Raw genomic sequence first — 21,944 nt, 5'->3', positions numbered from 1 at the left:
AAATGAGCCTTGGCCTGGTAGCAACCTTCATGTATTACATTTTCCTTTGTAAACTGTCAGACATCACAGATAATTGTTTTGCATTTTCCCATACTGCAATTGCAATCTGTATAAAGTGTTCAAAATACAGCAGCTTTTAAATATTTGATCCTCTCTCCCCTTCACCTCTTCCCTTTCTAGAATCCTAAGGAAGTTGTTAAAAGTTAACACCATTCGGGATTTCTTTGGTTGCCATCTTTGCTTTTTAAGTATCAGGATGAAGTTGGAAATGAACTCTGTTTCCCGATTGTTACTTACTACAAACATCAACAATGTTTTTTTCAAACTGTAGATCACAACCCATTAGCGGGTCATGAAAATAATTTGGTGGGTTATAACTAGCATTTTTTTAATGAAATAGAATAGAACAGAAAATATCAAAAAAATCAGAAGATATCACACACTTTTTAGTTTTTTATACATGTGGGTCTGTATCAGGTCTCAAGTAAAATGCATTTATTACTTAGCCACTAATATATTATGGCCTGAAGTGAAAGTGACCTCAAGTTCAACAAACTTCTCCGTAACCAGAAAAATGAGATTCTTCATAAATTCTGAGCACCGTTTTTTTTTTTTTTCAAACAAGATCCAAACAAGAAGCTTTTATTAAAGTTTTACTGATACACATTTCTGGAACAAGCATTTAGATTACCTCAGAAAAACAAATTTCAATCTAACTTGCGTGTTTCATATTATTTACCTTTTTTTCACATTTCTAACAAATTCTTCAGTACTAGTATATGTTATATCTTAAACCCTCAAAGAACAATAGATAAATTAATCATTGCCTAGATTTGGTTGAAGACTGAGTTTCATGTGCAACTAACTTTTGTTCACCAGGAGCTGCCCCAGATTTTATCATCACACCCTATCTCTAGAAAGCAAGAACCAATTGACTGCTTCCATCTACAGGGCCTAAATCAATTCTGATAGAGTTGGTGCCACCTCAAATTAACCAAGAACAGCTGAAGGAAAGGCAGCATATGCTTTAAGAACCAAGTTCTTAACTCAAGAAGTTGCTCCAGTTTGCTTGGTTCCTTCCCCTTGGACTACCTGTCCCCTGCCTGCCTGCCTCTTAAGCTGGGAACTTCCCCAGGACCTCCTCCCTGAGGCTGTGGCTTTGTTTTTTTTAAGAGTTCTTAGAGTTCACCCTCTCAAAGACAACTCTAGCTTCTCACTTATTGAATCTCTCAGAGAAGAGGCACACAAGAATTTTACTTTTTAACATTCCAAGGACACATGAACATAAAAAACATAAAATGAAGACCACCCCTTTTCTCACTACAACATCTTCATGATTTTCTAATTCCCTACTGATGACACAGTAGTTAAGAGCTTAGCTGCTAACCAAAAGGTCAGCAGTTCAAATCCACCAGCCACTCCTTGGAAACTCTATGGGGCAGTTCTACTATGTCCTATAGGGTCACTATGAGTTGGAATCAAACTCGAAAGCAAAGGGTTTGGTTTTCAGTTTTTACTATCTATTTGTCTGGTTTGCTGCTTTGTCTCACTCAACTCAACTCCTGAGAGTTGAGAAAGTTCCTTGCTATTTATTTCCATTCCTTATTCGTAGTCTAAGGTCATAGCTATGGATGCTATAAAATGATTTAAGCTCTTCATGCCAAATAATACATGAATGGTTTATACTTTACACTTTGTTATGGATTGAATTGTGTTCTGAAAAAGATATGATGAAGTCCTAACTCATGTACCTATGACTGTGACCTTGTTTGGAAATAGGACCTTTGTCAGTTCATTTAACATAAAGTAGGGTGGTCCTAATCCAGTATGAGTTCTATCCTCACAAAAGAGGAGAAGAAACACACAGAGAGAGTGGGAAAAACAGTCCTGTGACCATGCAGGCAGGACCAGCGTTGTGCATCTACAAGTCAAGGAATGCCAATGATCGCGAGCCATCACCAGAAGCTAGGAGAGAGGCATGAAACAGATTCTCCCTCAGAGCCATCAGAAGGAATCAGCACAGCCAACATTCTGATTTAGAACTTCTAGTTTCCAGACTGTAATACAACTACCTTCCCTCCAGCAATCAGACTTCTCATGCTGCCCACCTGTCTACTGTAAAGACCCATGTTCCCCTCTACGAATGTCCTATGTGGTGAATAGCCCATGTTTTGAGCATTTTCCCTTTCTACTTACCAAAACTTTCCTATTCTGTGGCCATTTTCTCTCAGTTAGCTGTTCCCTACAAAGAATTCTGATAAACTCAACTGCCCAAAATGCTAATGATAACAATTTGATTGATTTTCCTCCCCGGAGGGACTTCATTCTAAGAAGGACCTCTGTGACAGACCTGCTAAGAAAATCTGTTACCTCAAGTCAGTAATGTGGGTGATCACATCTATTGCCTATGTGTAAGACAAGCTTCCTTGGGGAGACCAAATCAATGAATGAGAGAGCAAGAGGGATCCTATAGATTGTCTAGGACTCTAAATCATGACTCTCAGCCCTTGGAATCTCCAACTCCCAAAGAAAGACAAGAATGATACCCAGAGAAACAAATTTCAAAGTCAATGACAAAGCTGGCCCTAACAATCAGACTTAAGCCAAAACATCAGAGAGACACATACACACACACACACACAAACATCATAAGTATAGACATGTATGGGAAATGATAAATACCCAACCCAGGACAGTGATTACCCTCTGAGGAATAGAGGAATGCAAATGATAAGAATGCAATTAATAGCAGGCTTCAACTATTGGACACATAAGTATTTATTAAATTAGCCCCCATTATCTTCTGGATATCTAAAATTTCTTGATTAAAAACAAAAAACAATGTGAAGATGGCATATAATCAAATGGATATGATATCAGAAATACAGAGAAATATTTTAAACCAAAAAGTTCTCAAAGAAGATATAAAACAGGCCTTGAAGGAAAACTAAAACACAGATTACCAGCAAAAAAATAACATTTCCAAAGGCAAGGCATGAACAAAAGGAAAGCTGGGAGTACCAACAACCTATGTCCTAAATAAAGAATAAAAGAGAAACTGATGACAGATTCACCACGGAGAATAGTAACGGAAGGCAGAGACCAAGTGATGGAGTCCTTGGATACTAAGTACACAAAAGTGACCCTAATTCGAAAAAAAGGAATAGCTTGATTGAGGTCAGGGGCATTGGTCATTCAGTGAATTCTCACTTTCCATACAGGAGACACAGGTTCAATTCCCAGCCAATACATCTCATGCATACCCATCATCCATCTGTCAGTGGAGACTTACATGTAATGCTGAACAGGGTTCAGCGAAGCTTTCAGATTAAGATGGCCTAAAAAGAATGGCCTGGCAATCTACTTCCGAAAATTGGCCAATGAAAACCCTACAACAACAGTCCAATCCACGACCAATCATGGGGATGGTGCAGGATCAGGCAGCATTTAATTCTGTTGTCAGGGACCAACCTGATGGCAGCTAACAAGAACAACACGACTGACTGAAGGGATGTTTTAGCAAAATAAATCCAGAAGCTATGCGCAGGATAAACTAAAGCAAGCTATGTTCTACAGAATTTTAGGAATTTCTGTAGGACAGCACTGGCGGAGCAGTGGTTAAGAGTTCAGTTGCCAACCAAAAGGCTGGCAGTTAGAATTCACTAGCCACTCCTTGGAAACCCTGTGGGGCAGTTCTACTCTGTCCAATAGAGTTGCTATGAGTCAGAATCAACTCTTCGGCAATGGGTTTGGTTTGTTTTTTGGTAGGACAGCAAGAAGGGAAAGGAAGGATGTAAGGCACTGGGAACCCTGTCTTGGTGCCCTCCCTCCATGTCAAATAGAGCCCTTTTGCTATTAAAATGTTTCTGCTGTTAAAATATTTTTTAAAACCACTGGACTAAAATGCTCAGTTAGAAGGCACTGCTGTAATTCAAGAGTGAGGGTCATAAAACCCTGGAATGGGGTGGTGATGCTGTGAATCATAAGGATAAAAATGAATCCAGTCTTTTCGATGGAAATTTCATAAAATCTAGTGACAAACTAGATGGAAAAATTAAAGAGTAGATCTACATGAGAAAATCAAAAGTAAAAACCAAGTAGCAGCTGCTGGTCATACAGACTTGAATATCAGCAGTATATACATGACCATGTGTCTTAGACATCTAGTGCTGCTGTAACAGAAATACCACAAGTGGATGGCTTTAACGAAGAGTTTATTTTCTCCCAGTAAAGTGAGCTAAAAGTCTAAATTCAGGGTGTCAGCTCCAGAAGAAGGCTCTCTCTTTCTGTCAGCCTTTTCATCAATCTTCTCCTGGACTAGGACCTTCCCAGCACAGGGACCCCAGGTCTAAAGGACGTGCTCTGTTCCTGGCACTGCTTTCTTAGTGGTATGAGGCCCCCCTGTCTCTCTGCTTGCTTCTCTCTTTTATGTCAAGAGATTGTCTCAAGACACAACCCAATCTCAGAGGTTGAGTCCTGCATCACTAACACAACTGCCACCCATCCTCCCTCATTAACATCACAGAGACAGAATTTACAACACATGGGAAAATCACATAATACCAGGAAGCATGGCCCAGCCAAATTGATACACACATTTTTGGGGGGACAAAATTCAATCCATGACATTCCACCCTTTGGCCCCCCAAAAATCACATCCTTGCAACATGCAAAACATATTCATCATATCATAGCAAAAAGCCTTAAATCTACTCCAAGCCCAAAATCCAAAAATTCCTCTTCATCCTTGATATCTAGAATACAAGTTATCTGCTTCCAAAGGTACAATGGCAGAACAGGCACAAGCTAGACATTTCCATTACAAATTGGAGAAACTGTAGGAAAAGAAGGGATAACAGGCACCAAGCAAGTCAGCAGAACACATTACATTAGCCCTCAAAGCTCTGAAAATAATCCTCTGTTCTCCGAGACAATTTACACAATAACCCTGCCCTCCAGACTTTAGGTATGGCCACACTCTCTGGATTCTGAGTGGAGGCCCCTGGCCCTGGGCTTCAGCTCCACCTTCCAGGCCCACTGGGACAGCAACTCTGCCCCCTTGGCTTTAGGCACACCATTCTCTTCATCCATGTGAGTGGCAACTCCACCCTTAGAAACACCAGAGGCCATGGCTCCACCCTTTGAAACCCCTGAGGTCACGGCCATACCTTTTGAGACTAAGGCAGCTCGACTTCTTGTTTTGTCTCTTCAGCTTCTGCTTCCTGGTTTCTTGGCCTCTGGGATCCTAGGGCCTCATGCCCCACAACTGCCCTGCCAGGGCCAGTGTTCCAGAGCTCTGTAGCTCCACCGATAATTGCCCTGAGGCACCCCAATCTGCCAGGAAGCCTCCTGTGCACAGGCACTCAGCTCTCTTGCTCTGTGGGTCGGCTCCAGCGGCCCTCTCGCACTGGTCTCCTGGTTCTGCTGTTGCCGCTTCTCTGCCACTGCAGGTTCTCTGCTGCACTGGTCCTCTGCTGCTGTCACTCCTCTATCCATCCACGGTTTCAAAATTGCTTCCCCATTTTACTGTTAAAGCAGCACCCCACTCTCAATACCAAATTCTGTCTTAGTCATCTAGTGCTGCTATAACAGAAATACCACAAGTGGATGGCTTTAACAAAGAGAAATATGTTTTCTCACAGTAAAGTAGGCTAAAAGTCCAAATTCAGGGTGTAAGCTCCAGAGGAAGGCTTCTCTGTCGAACTTCTCATCAATCTTCTCCCAGACTAGGAGCTTCTCAGCACAGGGGCCCTGGGTCTAATGGACACACTCCTCTCCCAGCACTGCTTTCTTGGTGGTATGAGGTCCCTCTGTCTCTTTGCTCACTTCCTTCTTTTATCTCAAGAGATTGCCTCAAGACAGAATCCAATCTTGGAGGTTGAGTCCTGCCTCATTAACACAACTGCCGCCCATCCTCCTAATTAAATCCCAGAGGCAGGATTTACAACACATAGGAAAATCACACGATACCAGGAATCATGGCCCAGCCAAACTGCTACACACATTTTTGGGGGGACATAATTCAATCCATGACACTATGTAAAATATCTGAGCACTGAGGAAGTACTACTCAAAACAGAAAAGCAAGGTGGTGTTTTTACAGGGATTAAGGAGAGAACAAGCAAAAGGGATGAGAAGATTTTAGGAAAAAATGAGTACCACATCATGGAATGCTAAGAAAACAAGTAAGGGGTTCAAAAAAAGGCATCACTGGATACAATGGGAGGGTGCACAGCCTTTGCAAGCAACAGACCAGGGTTCTGGCACCTCCTCCACTTGATAATAACAACTATTAACGTTATTGCAAGGGCAGTGGTCTTTCAGTGGTAGAATTCTCACCTTCCTCGCAGGAGGCCCAGGTTAGATTCCCGACCAATGCACCTCAGGCATAGCCACCACCAATTTGTCAGTGAAGGACTGCATGTTGCTACGATGCTGAACAGGTTTCAGTGGAGCTTTCAGACTAAGATGGACTAGGAAGAAAGGCCTAGCAATCTGCTTCCAAAAATCAGCCAATAAAAACCCTGTGGATCACACTGGTACAAACCTGTTGTACATGAGGTCACCACAAGTTGGGGGCCAACTCAACAGCAGCTAACAAAAATGATACTGAACACATTACAGAGCACTGTGCTAAGTGCTTCAAATACTACCTCACTGAATCCTGACATTTTTTTGTCGTTGTTAGGTGCCGTCCAGTTGGTTCCGACTCATTGTGTCCCTATGCACAACAGAACGAAACACTGCCCGGTCCTGCGCCATCCTTACAATCATTGATATGCTTGAGCTCATTGTTGCAGCCACTGTGTCAATCCACCTCATTGAGGGTCTTCCTCTTTTCCGCTGACCCTGTACTCTGCCAAGCATGATGTCCTTCTCCAGGGACTGAACCCTCCTGACAACATGTCCAAAGTATGTAAGATGCAGTTTCGCCATCCTTGCCTCTAAGGAGCATTCTGGCCACACTTCTTCCAAGACAGATTTGTTCGTTCTTTTGGCAGTCCATGGTATATTCAATGTTCTTCACCAACACCACAATTCAAAGGCGTCAACTCTTCTTCGGTCTTCCTTATTCATTGTCTAGCTTTCACATGCATATGATGTGATTGAAAATACCATGGCTTGGGTCGGGAGCACCTTAGTCTTCAGGGTGACATCTTTGCTCTTCAACACTTTGAAGAGGGCCTTTGCGGCAGATTTGCCCAATGCAATACGTCTTTTGATTTCTTCACTGCTGCCTCCATGGCTGTTGATTGTGGATCCAAGTAAAATGAAACCCTTGACAACTTCAATCTTTTCTCCATTTTACAGACGAAGAAATTTAAATTTAGAACTAGCAGGTGGCAGAGCCAGGATTTCTATTATTTAGAAGGATTATATAAAGGAATGTAAGTTCCTAGCAAACAGTATGCCCTCAAAAATAGTAGATATGTTTTATTATTAGAAGGTAATAATCAATAGGGACAACACAAACACACTGTCAGTAACCCCTCATAGCATTCCATATGGCAAACTCTGCTAAGTGTCGTCATCTATAAATAAGATGAATCCCTGTAACCCAACCTATCCAATACGGTAGCTGTGAGAATTAAGTGAAATTATGAACACGAAAATGCTACAAAAAAACATTTGAAGGACACTCAAATATAAGGGACTAATGTAACTTTTATCTTTTACTCTTCAGAAATACCTTCAGGGATCAACATAAGTCTCTCTGAAGAGAGCTGAAAATAAGTCTGTCAGTTGTGCAACCATATGGAATTACCACCCACTCCTCCCACTATCGTCCAGTGGATTCCCACTCACAACTACTTCTAACGTCCCTGCAAAGGCAAGGACATTACATCGTATGCCTATTATGAAACTCTGATAACTTACAGTAGAGCTAATCAATACTGAGAGCTTTTACCAATTCAAAGTTGTTCAAAGTTGACCTATGGCATCATTTGAGAGGTGCCACTTCACAAGTCTTTCCAAAACAGAAGAGAAAAAAAAAAGCTCCCAGTTTTCTTCTATACTATTAAAACGGAGTGCTCAGTCAGTTCTAGAATACAGATACTTTCACAAAATCTATGAGGTGACTTGCTTCAAGGGTTCTGATAGAAGACTCCTTCTGAAAACCCCTCCACCCACCCCACCCCCCTTTTCACCTGAACAGATGGTTTCCAGGCTTCAAGGCTCACATGTCAAGTCACACAATTCACAATAGCTCTCAAAGTTCCTACCTTTTTAAGTATTCCATGTTCTTGAATACAACACCTTTCCACTTAAGAGCTCTAAGTATCAAAGCTTTAATTTTCACAACAGCACTATCTGGGAGAAAGATCAGCACACTTATTTTACAAATCATAAATGGAAGACTGAGGTTAAACGATTTATCCGACATCAGTTAATTCATTCTTGGGAAAAAATGCCATTTTGAACTTGTATCAGTGGACAGCCTTTATTTAGCTTCCTAAAATCATTTAAAATATTCATTCAAACGCATCTACTGTGTACTCCATTATATTTCCAATATAATATCAAAGATTAAAAATGAGTTATCAATAAATACCAAAGCAACACTATTTTTAAATGCTGAAAGAAAAACAAAAAACTCTAAGGGGGAGTGTTTCTAATTTAAGATTCCTACTGTCTTGCATCCATAAATACTTCGGAACTTGAGGGAGAGGAGACACCTGTCAGTGCAGCATATACACAAAGTTCTACAGGCTGTCTAATTATTAATATTTAATTCCTTAAGTGGTAAGTAAGCAACACACATTCTCAAAAAAATGAGGTATTATGAAGAACATGTGACAAGAAGCCTACATTGCTGTAAGAAGACCAATAATTTCCAAGTTTTACGTCTCCCAGGCTTCGTGGAACTGCCACCAGGAAAAACTCGACCCGCCCTGGAGTCTCCTAAGGTTGGGCTGCGGGGAGCCCGGCGCTGCAGACCCGACTTTCCACGCGCGCCAGGCCCCGCCACCCGGGGAAAGCCAATCGCGGTCTCCCCTCGGGCCCCCTCGCCTCGGGGACAGGCGCGGCCGGGACACTGGGACCTGCCTCCGGACCTTCGGTGCGCCCAGCTCGAGGCCCAGCAGGCAGGAGGGGTCGCGGTCGGGCCAGGCCTAGCCGCCCCGCTCCGCGGCTGCCGGGGCGCTTTCCTCCTTCTCCCCGCCCACGCTGCTTACCTCTTGGGTGCTGGCGGCTGCTCCATGGCGGCTGGGGACAGAAGCAAGGAGCAAGCAGGCGGAGAAGGCTGTAAGGGGAAATGGAGCTAGGGCACCGGCCGGCTGGGCCGGGCAACCGCCGAGGGAAACTCCAGGAACTCGGACCAACTTTCCCGTAACTCCGCAGCGGATCCTCCGCCCGCTCTGGCGTGCGACTCCTCCCGCCCGGCCTGGCCCGCCCCGCCCCTGAGCCGCAGCCTGCAGGACTCCCGGGACAGTGGGCGGGGCCAGGGACGGGGGCGTGGCCGGCCGTGGTACAGGGAAGGGGGAAGGGGGGCAGTATGTAACTGGCCTGAAGAGCTAGGTGAGGCTAGAGGCACATGGCTTTGAGCTAGCCCAGAGCTTCTGCTCCTCACTCGCCTTCGCTGCCTTTGCCCCAATTTGATGTGACTTATTTCTCTGGATTTCCCACAAGATGCATCTCTAGCATCTTGTGAATCTGCTTGAGCTATTACTAATAACCCACGCTTCTCTCTCTCCTTATAATTATTGGTTATGTTTTCCCCAGACATTTGACATTTGTAACTACAATACTAGGGATACTTCTGGAAATTCCTGTTTGATTTTGATTGTGGACATGTTCCTCACTATATTTCACAATAATTACATCTAATTAAAGAGAAAATAATTGCTGTGGTGAGATGTCTCAGCACACCAGATTTACTGTACTAGGGGACTGCCAGCTATTTAATTGGGTAACCTGGCAAACCTATCACAAATTATACTGCATGAAAAGTACTCAAGAAAACTTTGTTTCCTCCCCTTTTTTCGCCCTCTCCCAATAACTTGTTCCCAACACCCTCACCCAGTTGCAACTTGACCCCTTCATACATGGGGTCGCCATGAGTCAGAGGGGACTGGGTGATAACTAACAACAACAACAACGCATCCATATTGTCTGTGTCCTGTTTAACCTTAAATTCATATAGATATCTTTCTTATGACCAGATACAGTTGCCATGTGAAGAAGGGAGTTTTTAATTCTCATGGAATCCAGACTTCTGGATTCCTTGGAGATTGAAATGACTGATCCAAACTATCACCCTGAGATAATCTTTGAACTTTAAACCTTGAGGAAACTGGTTTTCTGAGAGTCATCTTTAACTCAAAGAATAGTCTAGCTTAATTAGTAAAGGATATTTGCCTTGGACACTGTGCTTTTTTAAAGAATTATCTCTGTGCAGTCAGTTTCAACAACAGAAACTCCGAAGGTCAGACTAGAAGCTATGTTTTAGGGTCAATCAGTAACTATTTAAATATTGCTTTAAAAAATGTTGCAGGACCATAAGTTATTATGTAAATGCTATTTTGGCCCTGTTTCCATGGCAATGCATAATTACTAGTGATAAGCTATGGTAGAAGAATCTTTGCAAGGTCTTTCTTCTTTGGAACATTTTTAACTCTCTAGTTGGAAATGTTGCCTTGATTCACAAATCTTATATTAAGTAAACTTCAACCAATTTCTATTATTGGCTTAATACTATTTTTGTTTTAACAAATGTAATGAGTTAACTTGTTTTTGTTAGAAATTGTTCAAGACATAGAATTACGTACAGTTTTCTTGGAAGGTAAAACAATGAATATGAAGAGGAGTGGCAAACAGAGACTCTTCAGCAAACCCATCAACCCCTTAGCCAACGTCACATCTATTGCACAAAGAAGTAGGAAGGGCAGAGAAAATTTTAGAGAAATTCTGTTCTCCTCTTCTCACCTCTGGCCTCCTGGATTAACCTGGGATCCCTAATTTTTCCTTTGTTATACAGAATAATACAGCAATTCCTGGCTCTTATTTCTGAACTCATCACAGAACTCAATAAAACAAAAATGTATTTCATTTATAAAATCCACCATCCTTATACATCAGTTATAAGGAGAAATTAAAAAGTTTCTGTTATATATGAAGATAAATTCTATGACAAACTGAATACATTTGTTGAAACATCTCAGTTGGTGTTCTGTCAGTTCCTAGAGCCTTGTTTTTCACCAATGCCTTCAATGCAGCTTGGACTTCTTCCTTCAGTACCATCAGTCCTTGATCATATGCTACCTCCTGAAATGGTTGAACATCAACAAATTCCTTTTGGTACAGTGACTGTTGTCCTTCCATCTTCTTTTTGATGCTTCCTGCATCATTCAGTATTTTGCCCATAGAATCCTTCAATATTGCAACTCGAGGCTTGAATTTTTTCTTCAGTTCTTTCCACTTGAGAAATGCCGAGTATATTCTTCCTTTTTGGTGTTCTAACTCAAGGTCTTTGCACATTTCATTACTTTGTCTTCTCAAGCCGCCCTTTGAAATCTTCTGTTCAGCTCTTTTACTTCTTCAGTTCTTCCATTTGCTTTAGCTACTCTACATTCAAGAGCCAGTTTCAGAGTCTCTTCTGGCTAGGATGAGAACCTGGAGGTCTACTTCTGAAAAAGTGGGCCAGTGAAAATCTTATGGATAGCAGTGGAACATTGTCTGATATAGCACAGGAAGATGAGCCCCTCAGTTGGAAGACACTCAAAATACGACTGGGAAAGAGCTGCATTCTCAAAGTAGAGTTGACCTTAACAACATGAATGGAGTCAAGCTTTCGAGGTCTTCATTTGCTGATATGACAGACTCGACATGAGGAGAAACAGCTGCAAACATCCATTAATAATCAGAATGTATAAAATACGAACCTAGGAAAATTGAAAGTCTTCAAAAATGAAAGGGAATGCATAAACATCAATATCCTAGGCATTAGTGAGCTGAGATGGACTGGTATTGGTCATTTTGAATCAGACAATCATATGGTCTACCATGCCAAGAATGACAAATTGAAGAGAAATAGCAACGCATTCATCATCAAAAGGAACATTTCAAGATCTATCCTGAAGTACAACACTATCAGTGATAATACCTGCACACCTACAAGGAAGACCAGTTAATACGACTATTATTCAAATTTACACACCAACCACTAAGACCAAAGATGAAGAAATTGAAGATTTTTACCAACTTCTGAACATGCAATCAAGATGCATTGATAATTACTGGCAATTGGAATACAAAAGTCAAAACAATGAAGAAGGCTCAGAAAATATGGTCTTGGTGATAGAAACAACACCAAAGAGCCAAGAAGGAGAAAAGCACTATCTTTTGATGGTGGTGGTGTTGTTAGATGCCATTAAGTTGTTACAACTCATAGCGACTCTATGTACAACAGAACGAAACACTGCCTAGTCCATGCCATCCTCATAATCATTGCTATGTTTCAGCCCATAGTTGCAGCCATTCTGTCAGTTCATCTCCTTGAGGGTCTTCCTCTTTTTTGCTGACCCTCTATTTAATTAAATATGTTGTCCTCCTCCAGGGACTGTTCCTTTTTGGTAACATGTCCAAAGTATATGAGATGAAATATTGCTATCCTCACTTCTAAGGAGCATTCTGGCTGTACTTCCTTTAGTAGCTCCCTTAAAAGGAGGAGGAACCTTTTCTCTTCTAGAATGCCTCAACGACCTCCTTTCTTGTCTCATTGGCTCAAATTGTCAGCTTGACCATTCCCTGTCATCAATGATTTGGCTCATGCCTGAACAAATGATTGGTTTATCTGACTAAATCAGTGCATGAAGAGGGATGGGAATTCCCTGATTGGGTTAAAGGAGGGGGCCCTTAGAGCTAGGATGGTGTCAATTTCCACTGTGACTACCCCAATGAAAAAATACCTATTACACAAAAAAGAAGAGGAAGAAGCTACCTCAATGTCCACTATGACCATTTATCAGAATAAATTTGAGATAGATTGAAGAGATGAATGATTAAAAACAAAGAAGATACTCCATTCTCAAGAAAGTGGAGCGTAACTCCTCATTCCTTAAGTATGGGTTGCATACAGTGACTTCCTTCATACTGTATTCCTAAGAGTAAAATATGAAAAGGGTGGGGACAAAGAGTAACTTTACAGTAGAGAAGCATTACCTCTACCTCAGCCAGGTGATCGAGGTTAACATCGACAGTGAGAAGTCATATTGATATTATGTACCTTCATGGATTGAAATGTGTCCCCTCAAAATATCTATCAACTTGGCTAGCCCATGATCCTCAGCATGGTGTGATTGTCCACCATTTTGTCATCTGACATGATTTTCCTATGTGTTGTAAATCTTACCTCTATGTCAAGGAGGTGGGATTAGCAGCAGTTATGTTGATGAGGCAGGATTCAATCTACAAGATTAGGTTGTATCTTCAGCCAATCTCTCTTGAGATATAAAAGACAGAAGCAAGCAGAGATATATGGGGACCTCATGCTACCAAGAAAACAGCGCCGGAATCAGAGGGCGTCCTTTGGACCCAAGGTTCCTGGGCTGAGAAGCTCCTAGACCAGGGGAAGATTGATGACAAGGACTTTCCTCCAGAACTGACAGAGAAAGGCTTCCCCTAGAGCTGAAACCCTGATCTAGCCTCTTAAACTGTGAAAGAATAAATTTCTCTTTGTTAAAGCCATCCACTCATGGTATTTCTGTTATAGCAGCACCAGATAACTAAGGCAGTACCCTTGATATGATGCGATGAGAATAGCACTTTATCTCTGTGGATTTCTTCCTAAAAAAACACATGGCAGTCTCATCATGAGAAAAACATCACTTAAATCTCAATTGAGAGGCATTCTACAAAATACTTTTTAAAAATTCTCAAGGTCATCAAAATGAAGGAAAGTGTGAGAAACTGTCACAGCCAAGAAGAATTTAAGGAGATAAATGAAGGCTAAATATAACATGGTATCCTGGATGGGAACCTGGAACAGAAAAAGGACATGAGGTAGAAACTAGTGATACTGGAATAAAATATGGACTTCAGTTTAAAAGAATGGTTCAGTAATTGTGACAAATATACCATACTAATCTAAGATGTTAATAATAGGGGAAATTGGGTTTGGAGTATATGTGAACTTACTGTACTAGCTTCAAAACTTTTCTGTAAATATAAAACTATTCTTAAAAATTAAGTTTCTTTAAAAATTTTTTTACTTGGGAAACCTCTAGCTCAGTTGGCATAATATAGTTTATAAAGAAAATTTTCTATATTCTACTTTGGTGAGTAGTGTCTGGGGTCTTAAAAGTTTGTGAGCGGCCATCTAAGATACTCCATTGGTCTCACCCCCTGTTTGGAGCAAGGGAGAATGAAGAAAAACAAAGACACAAGGGAAAGATTAGTCCAAAGGACTAGTGGACTGCAACTACTATGGTGTCTACCAGACTGAGGCCAGCACAAGTAGATGGTGCCCAGCTACCACCACTAACTGCTCTGACAGGGATCACAGTAGAGGGCCCTGGACAGAGCTGGAGGAAAATGTAGAACAAAATTCTAACTCCTCCCACCCAGAAAAAAAAAAAAAAAGACCAGACTTACTGGTCTGACAGAGACCAGAGAAACCCTGAGAGTATGACCGCGGGACACGCTTACAGCTCAGTAATGAAGTCACTCCTGAGGTTCACCCTTCTGCCAAAGATTAGACAGGCCCATAAAACAAAATGAGGCTAAATGGGCACACCAACACAGGGGCAAGGATGAGAAGGCAAGAGGGGACAGGAAAGCTGGTAATAGGAAACCCAAGGTCCAGAAGGGGAGAGTATAGCAGGGTTAGCAACCAGTGTCACAAAACGATATGTGCATTAATTGTTTAGCGAGGAACTAGTTTGCTCTGTAAACCTTATGTAAAGTACAATTAAAAAAAAAAAACCTAAAAAAAATTTTTTTAAACAAAATATGCCAAAAGCATAAAAGTTTTAGAAGGGAGTATAAAAACCAAAAAAAAAAAAAAAAACCCAATAGGACAGAGCAGAACTGCCCCATAGAGTTTCCAAGAAGCATCTAGTGGATTTGAACTGCTGACCCTTTGGTTAGCAGTTGTATCACTTAACCACTACACCACCAGGGTGTCCAGAAGAGAGTATAGGAGGGTATTTTTTATGATTATAAGATGGAAAAACGTCTGACTAAGCAAAACATAAAACCCAGAAAGCACAAAGGAAAAGCTAAACAAATTTGATCACATAAGAACTGAAAAATTCCACAAGAAGAAACACAGTAAGCAAAGTTAACGGATATCCAACACAACAGAATGAAGAAAAAGTATTTGAAACATATGTAATAGATTAAGGATTCATTAATAGATAAGAACCATATCCAGAATGCATAAAGAGATAAAAGTAACTAGCAAGGAAAAGACAGTCAAATAGATAAATAGGAAAATAATTTAAACTGGTAAATTCACGGAAGAAAAAAAAATGATTAGGATGAAGAGCGAGCTATTTGTATCAGGTGGACACTTGAGACTGTGGTGGCATCTCCTGTCTGGAGGGGGAATGGGAGGATAGAGAGAGTTGGAAGCTGGCAAAATTGTCACGAGAGACTGGAAGGGCTGACTCATTAGGGGGAGAGTAAGTGGGAGTATGGAGTAAGGTGTATATAAGCTTATATGTGACAGACTGACTTGATTTGTAAACTTTCACTTGAAGCTCAATAAAAGTTAAAAAAAAAAAAAAAAAGAATGTAAGGAGGCAGGGAAATTAGATTAATGGAAAATGGAACTACCAGAATGGAAACAATGAGAATGTTTACGTGCTGTGAAGAATTTAACCAATGTCACTGAACAACTTGTGTAGAAATAGTTGAATGGGAACCTAAATTGCTGTGTAAACCTTCACTGAAAATGCAATAAAATATTATTTAATAAAAAAAAAAAGATTAAAAAAACCCTGTTGCTGTCGAGCTGATTCCGACTCATAGCGACCCTATAGGAGAGAGTAGAATTGCCCCATAGGGTTTCCAAGGAGCACCTGGTGGATTCAAACTGCCGACCTTCTGGTTAGCAGCCATAGCTCTTAATCACTGTGCCACCAGGGTTTCCTACAAATGATTAGTAAGCATTAAAAGCTGTTCAACTTCACTAATAATCAGGAAAATCCAAATTAAAGCAACAATGGTGTTTTAAAGTTATCAGTTTGGCAAAAAAAAAAAAGAAAGAAAATAACATATTGAATCACTTGTAATCATTCCACCACTGAAAGGGGAGGTGGATAAGGGATGAGGAAGTATATGATTGACATTGGGGGCAACTTATTTATCAATTTTAAAAGTACATAGAAGATTCAAAATTGTCTAGCTGCTTCAAAACTTCAGGAAGCCTATGAAAGACAAGCTGTAAACTGTGCTACAGAGCTTAATTCAGAAATTAGTGAAGTGGGAATAGGATGAAAACAATTGCTATCTTTATTCAGGAGAATATCTTGGTAAGCTTCTTTGATTTGGGATGGTTGCACCCCAAAAGCTTACTCTGTTGTGAGAATATGTAAACAGGTGAGAGATGAAGTCAAAATTGGAAATATATGTAAGTTCCAAAGGCCTTTTGACTCTAGGAAGAGATTTAGTGAAGCACTAAAAAAGAAACAGAATTGGAATCAACAGTCACGTTACTGAAGTGCACTCAGGAAAACACTAACCCATTTAAAAAAAATACGAAAACAAACCCATTGCTGTTGAGTCAATTCTGACTCAAAGAAAGGAGTAGAATTGCCTGATAACGGTTTCCAAGGAGCGGCTAGTAGATTCAAACTGCTGGCCTTTTGGTTAGCAGACAAATGTTTAACCACTGAGCCTCCAGGGCTCCAAGAAAGACAGCAAGTGGCCTTAAAGACATGAAATGGCTTTAAGGGCAAGCGTGTTTTAAACTTGTGTTAAATTTCATCTTTCCTTAAAAATTAAGTGACTGATAATAAGTGGCTTCTTGTTATTGATGGGTGCCATTGAGTGAATTCTGACTCATAGCAACCCCCTGTGACAGGGTAGAATTGACCTATACGGTTTTCTTGGCTATAATCTTTACAGAAGCAGATTGCGAGGTCTTTCTCCCACAAAGCTGCTGGGTAGGTATGAATTGCCAACTTTTTGGTTAGCAGTCAAGTGTTTAACCATTGTGTTACCAGGGCTAATTTGGGGGAGTGGTTATTTTTAGAGGGAAAAAAATTGCAAAGTTGTGGAAAAGTTTGGGCTGGAGGAATCCTAGCTTTTGGCTGGCAGCCATGTTCAAGCTCAACCGCTTACCTGGGGGCACCAAATTCTAGGCGTAGTGCCTAGGAGATAAATAGGCTCATATGTTTTAACTTAAAAAGTCATGGCAAGCATCAAATATGGATAGGGTTAATTTAAACTTACTTCACATATATAAGAATATTAGTGGGAGAGGATGTCCCTTCAAGCTTCACAGAGGCAATATTAATGCTACTAAAAGAGAGTACTAGTGTTTTATACCCAAAATTCAGTATTCTCTGCAATCACATAGGCTGGATATATAAACAGATTTAAGAAGAGTTTAAATTCTGTTATCATCACAGTTAATTCTAGCAACATCACAGATTTTGGGTCCACCATGAGTTTTTTATTTTTAAGAAGAAAACACCAGGCATGCTCAAAATATCTGGAAATTGTCATAATGGGGAATAAACATTTTCTCCTGCGAAGCCCTGTTTTAATTGTGAAGACTTCTCCTCCATGGACGGGGCATCACCCACATCGCCGCCTCCGTTATGATCAACAATGCTTCCTAAACGCTCATTCCGTGCTAAGAGTTTTACAAGCGTTTTCTTCTTTTCCAGTTTCTGACCTTTTAAAAATGCAAATATCTCTGGATGCTATTATCAGCTTACGCAGTAGCCGTGACCATAAAGCAAGGTCCTTTGGGAATAGACAGAACATAAACCCTGGGGGTTGAAGGGAAGGTGGCATAAAAGACATAAAACAAGAACAGTTTCTTTACTTCACAATTTTGCTTAAGACGAGAGCTGTACATGTGCTCCAGGTCAAGATGAATGCAAGATATTTGTTATACTGTATTTTTAATTAGCTCCTTTTTATATAATGTTTCAGGGATAGCCATCAAAGAACCTATTGAATATCTAGCAAGGGCAGGATACTCTCCAAAGTGCTATGATTAAATGTTTTTTCCTATTAGAAAAATATAGTCTTTATTCAAGAAAAACTGGGAAATGCAGAAAGTTGTAAAGTAAGTTAAAAGATAGAGTCAATAGGTATGCAACAAAAACACAGCTGTTTTAACATTTTGCTTAAACTTTTAAATCTTGCCATTTTCAAATGACATTGTATCATAAGCATTTTCCATATTCTAACCATTCTTTGTAATAATCATTTTTAATATTTATAATAATTTACTTGCTCAATTTTTAAAATTTAGGTTGTATCCAGTTTTTCACTATTATATATAATGTTGTAATGCATATATTTGTATATAGCTTATTTTGTGTTTTGAAATATTTTCTGGGATGAATATCCATAAGCAAAATTATGGAACAAAGAACATGAAGAGTTTAAAGATTTTGATATGTGACTATCAAAAATTTCTCTCTAGAATATATTTTCACATACTCATTTTGGAAATATAAATTATTAAATCCTTTTGTGAGGATAATTTTATGGCATCTTTTAAAAGACAAATGCACATATACTTTGAACCAGCAATCCCACTTCTAGGAATCTTTCCTACAAAAATACTTGCACATACACACAAATATGGATGCATGAATTTTGTTTTGGCATTATTTGAACTAGGAACAAAAACTGGAAATAACATAAAGGGAAATGGTCAAATAAATTGCATAATGGCTATATTATGGAAAATATAAAGCTATTAAAAAGAATGCCTACCTTAGACACATCATCAGAAAAGACCAATCATTAGAAAAGGACATCAGTAAAGCAGAGGGTCAGCAAAATTCATGGAAACCCTTCATGAGATAAACTGACATGGTGACTGCAACAATGGGCTCAAACATGTGAGAATGGCATAACAGGGCAATATTTCGTTCTGTTATACATAAGGTCACCATGATCATAGCTGACTCAACAGCCACTGACAACAACAACAATGAAGTGGCTTGACATCTACTGACATGGAAAGCTCTCTTAGAGAGTTAAGAGGAGAATAAAAGCAAATAGACGAAACAGTCAGATACTATGATTTCATGTATGAAAAAATAAGTAAATATGTGTGTTGGAAGATGCCTTTAAAAGTTAAGAGATTATACAACAGTGGCTGAGACTGCTGTTGTCCCCCCAAATCCATTCTTCCCTTCTTCCGTAGAAATACCAAAAAACCAACCCCCCTGCTGTCGAGTGGCTTCCAACTCATAGTGACCCTATAGGACAGAGTAGAACTGCCCCACAGGGTTTCTGAGGACCACCTGGTGGATTTGAACTGCCAGCCTTTTGGTCAGCAGCCAAACTCTTAACCACTACACCACCAGCATTTCCTCCATAGCAATAGAATACCAAATTTTAACTTGGCATATTTCCCAGCTTCCCTTGCAGTTGGAATTGGCCATGTGACTAAATTCTGACCAATGAGATATGAGCAGAAGTGTTTGTGACAATTCGTGAGAATCTCCCTTAAAAAATGGCTGATGCATTTTATTGACTATTTCTCAATAGCTTAAAACAGCAATTAATTATTCTCATGGATCTGTGGTATAGCTGGAGCAGTTGTATTCTAGCTACATTCACCCAAGCTGTCGGAGAAGTGACTCACAAGGGAAAGCTCTTCTGGCAACAGCAGCGGTGCAGGTGGAAAAGCAGAACCACAAAGGCTTCTTAAGGACTAGGCTTGGAACTGACACACTTTTACTTCCACTCACATGCCACTGACCAAAGCAAGTCACACGACCAAGCCAAAGCCAAGAGACAGGAAAGTAGGCTTTGTCCATGATGAGCCATTTGCAAGGGTGTGAATTGGAAAGTTATTTGAATTAGGGTCTATAATACATCCTATGGCTTAAAGTTACTAAATTAACTGTACAAGATTGTTCAACTAGCATGTGTCACAGGCCAGGAATTCAAACTTAAATTTATTGGACGCAAACCAATGTTCTTTTGTTCTCGCCACTATACATTTCTGTATTTTTATTCTATGTTCTAAATCTAGTAGGATAAATTACCCCTCACTGCTCTATCTTTCCATTTTTTTCTCTGCTATGATAGTGTGTTTATTCTTCCAAATGAACTTTAGACTCATTTTGTCAAATTCCCTGAAATCAAATAAAAAAAAAAATTAATAACTATCAGAACTGAAAGTAAGTCTGTAAGTTATTTTGGAAAGTGCTGCCATCTTTAAAATGATTCATTATCCCTGAAAGGAACAAGACGGGTTCATCACTATCAATTTTATTTATGTAGGTATATTTTGTTAATATTATTCAAAATTCCTTTGGGTCTCCTAGGTATTCAATCATTTTATCTACAAATATTAATAATGTTGTTACTTCCTGACATATACAATTCTTATTTCTATTTCCTGCCTTTTTATGTAGGATAAAATTTCCAGAAGAATGTTAAATAGTAGTTCTTGGAAGTTTTCTCACCAAAAAGTATTCTGATAACTGTGAGTGTAAAAGTTTTTTTTTTTAATTGCAAGAAAGAAGTGTCCTTCTTTTATACTTTTTTGAAAGTTTTTTTCCCTTAAAGAAATTAGTATTTATTTATCAGGTGCCATTTAATAAACATCAAGCAATCTTTAAATGATTTTTTTTCTTATTATCCTTAAGATAGCCTAGTAAGTTTCCCAGTATTGAGCCACTTTTAGATTCCTAGAAAAAATACTGCTTGGGCAGTGTGGGTTATTATTTCAGTGTAGAGTTAGATTTGATTCACTAATATTTATTTAGGATTTTCAAATCTAAATAACCTAGATGTCAATTGGTAGATTCCCAGGCTTTAAGATCTAGGAAAAGTTGTTTTGAATGTCTGTTTCATGGTTTATGGAAGTCAAGGCCCTCCTTATAATTTCTGTAAATACCCGGGAAGGTTTATATTTCCTTGGTTCCTCAAATGTCAAGTTTCTGCTTTTGCTCAATTGGATCAGCTGATAGATGAACTTGGCATGCTGTTTCTTGCTCCTTCTGTTGTGGACAGTCAACTCGTGTAAAACTCAGCTCTTTTCTTAGATTTCCACAAAACAAAGAACAAAAAACTCATAAACAGCATGTATATGTAGTATACTTAGCTAAAATGGAAACAATATAAAATTCTAAGTTAGATTTGCCTGGCCTAAAAGTCCTCTAACAATTTTCAGATCTACAGTCTCCTGACACATTGCTGTTTTCTCCATTTTATTTCCCCGACCAACCTTTCCTACTAGATAAAACAAAGCTTTCCCACTTCCTTATACAAAGAAAGTTAGCTCTGTCTTGTTCATACCCCTAAATTCAAACTTTGGGTACAGTTTACGTGTCTAACAAAACCCATCAAGAAATTTGGCAAAAGAAAAAAATTCTTTCATGTATGTGTTAGTCATATTTGCTGTTGTAACAAATAATCCTGAAAACTCTCTACAGCTTCCAAAAACAAGCATTTATTTCTTCCTCACAATATATGTCAGTGGCTGCCACTCTGTTTATTTGTCTTCTTATTCTGAAAACTAATCTGAAAGAGCAGTCCCTGCTAGAAATGTGCCATTCTCATGGTGAGGAGAAAGCAAGTTAGTTGGCAGAAACACAATGTCTCTTAAAGCTTCTACTTGGAACTGACCCATTGACACTTCTTGCCTTCCACTTACACAAGTCACATGGCTAACCCAGAAAATGGGGAGGTTGAAGGCTCAAGTCCAACCTCAGAGGCACCTCCAAAGAAAGGTCTGGTAATCTACTTCCAAAAAATCAGCCATTGAAAACCCTATGGGGCACAGTTCTGCTATG

At 39.8% G+C, this 21,944-nt stretch overlaps 1 protein-coding gene across 2 annotated transcripts in view; it reads right to left on the bottom strand.

Annotated features, from left to right (window-relative positions):
- STK3 (serine/threonine kinase 3) overlaps positions 1 to 9,385 on the bottom strand; it is a 310,488-nt gene extending 301,103 nt beyond the window's left edge. For both annotated transcript variants that reach the window (XM_049854459.1, XM_049854460.1), the window contains exon 1: positions 9,177 to 9,385. In XM_049854459.1, the coding sequence (XP_049710416.1) occupies positions 9,177 to 9,202 (26 nt within the window). In that variant the 5' untranslated portion in view covers positions 9,203 to 9,385. The remainder of the gene's footprint in view (positions 1 to 9,176) is intronic.
- Positions 9,386 to 21,944: the final 12,559 nt, after the last annotated feature.

This window comes from Elephas maximus, chromosome 15 (assembly GCF_024166365.1).
Source record: "Elephas maximus indicus isolate mEleMax1 chromosome 15, mEleMax1 primary haplotype, whole genome shotgun sequence".
Classification (NCBI taxonomy): domain Eukaryota; kingdom Metazoa; phylum Chordata; class Mammalia; order Proboscidea; family Elephantidae; genus Elephas; species Elephas maximus.
This window is presented reverse-complemented; position numbering and strand designations above follow the sequence as displayed.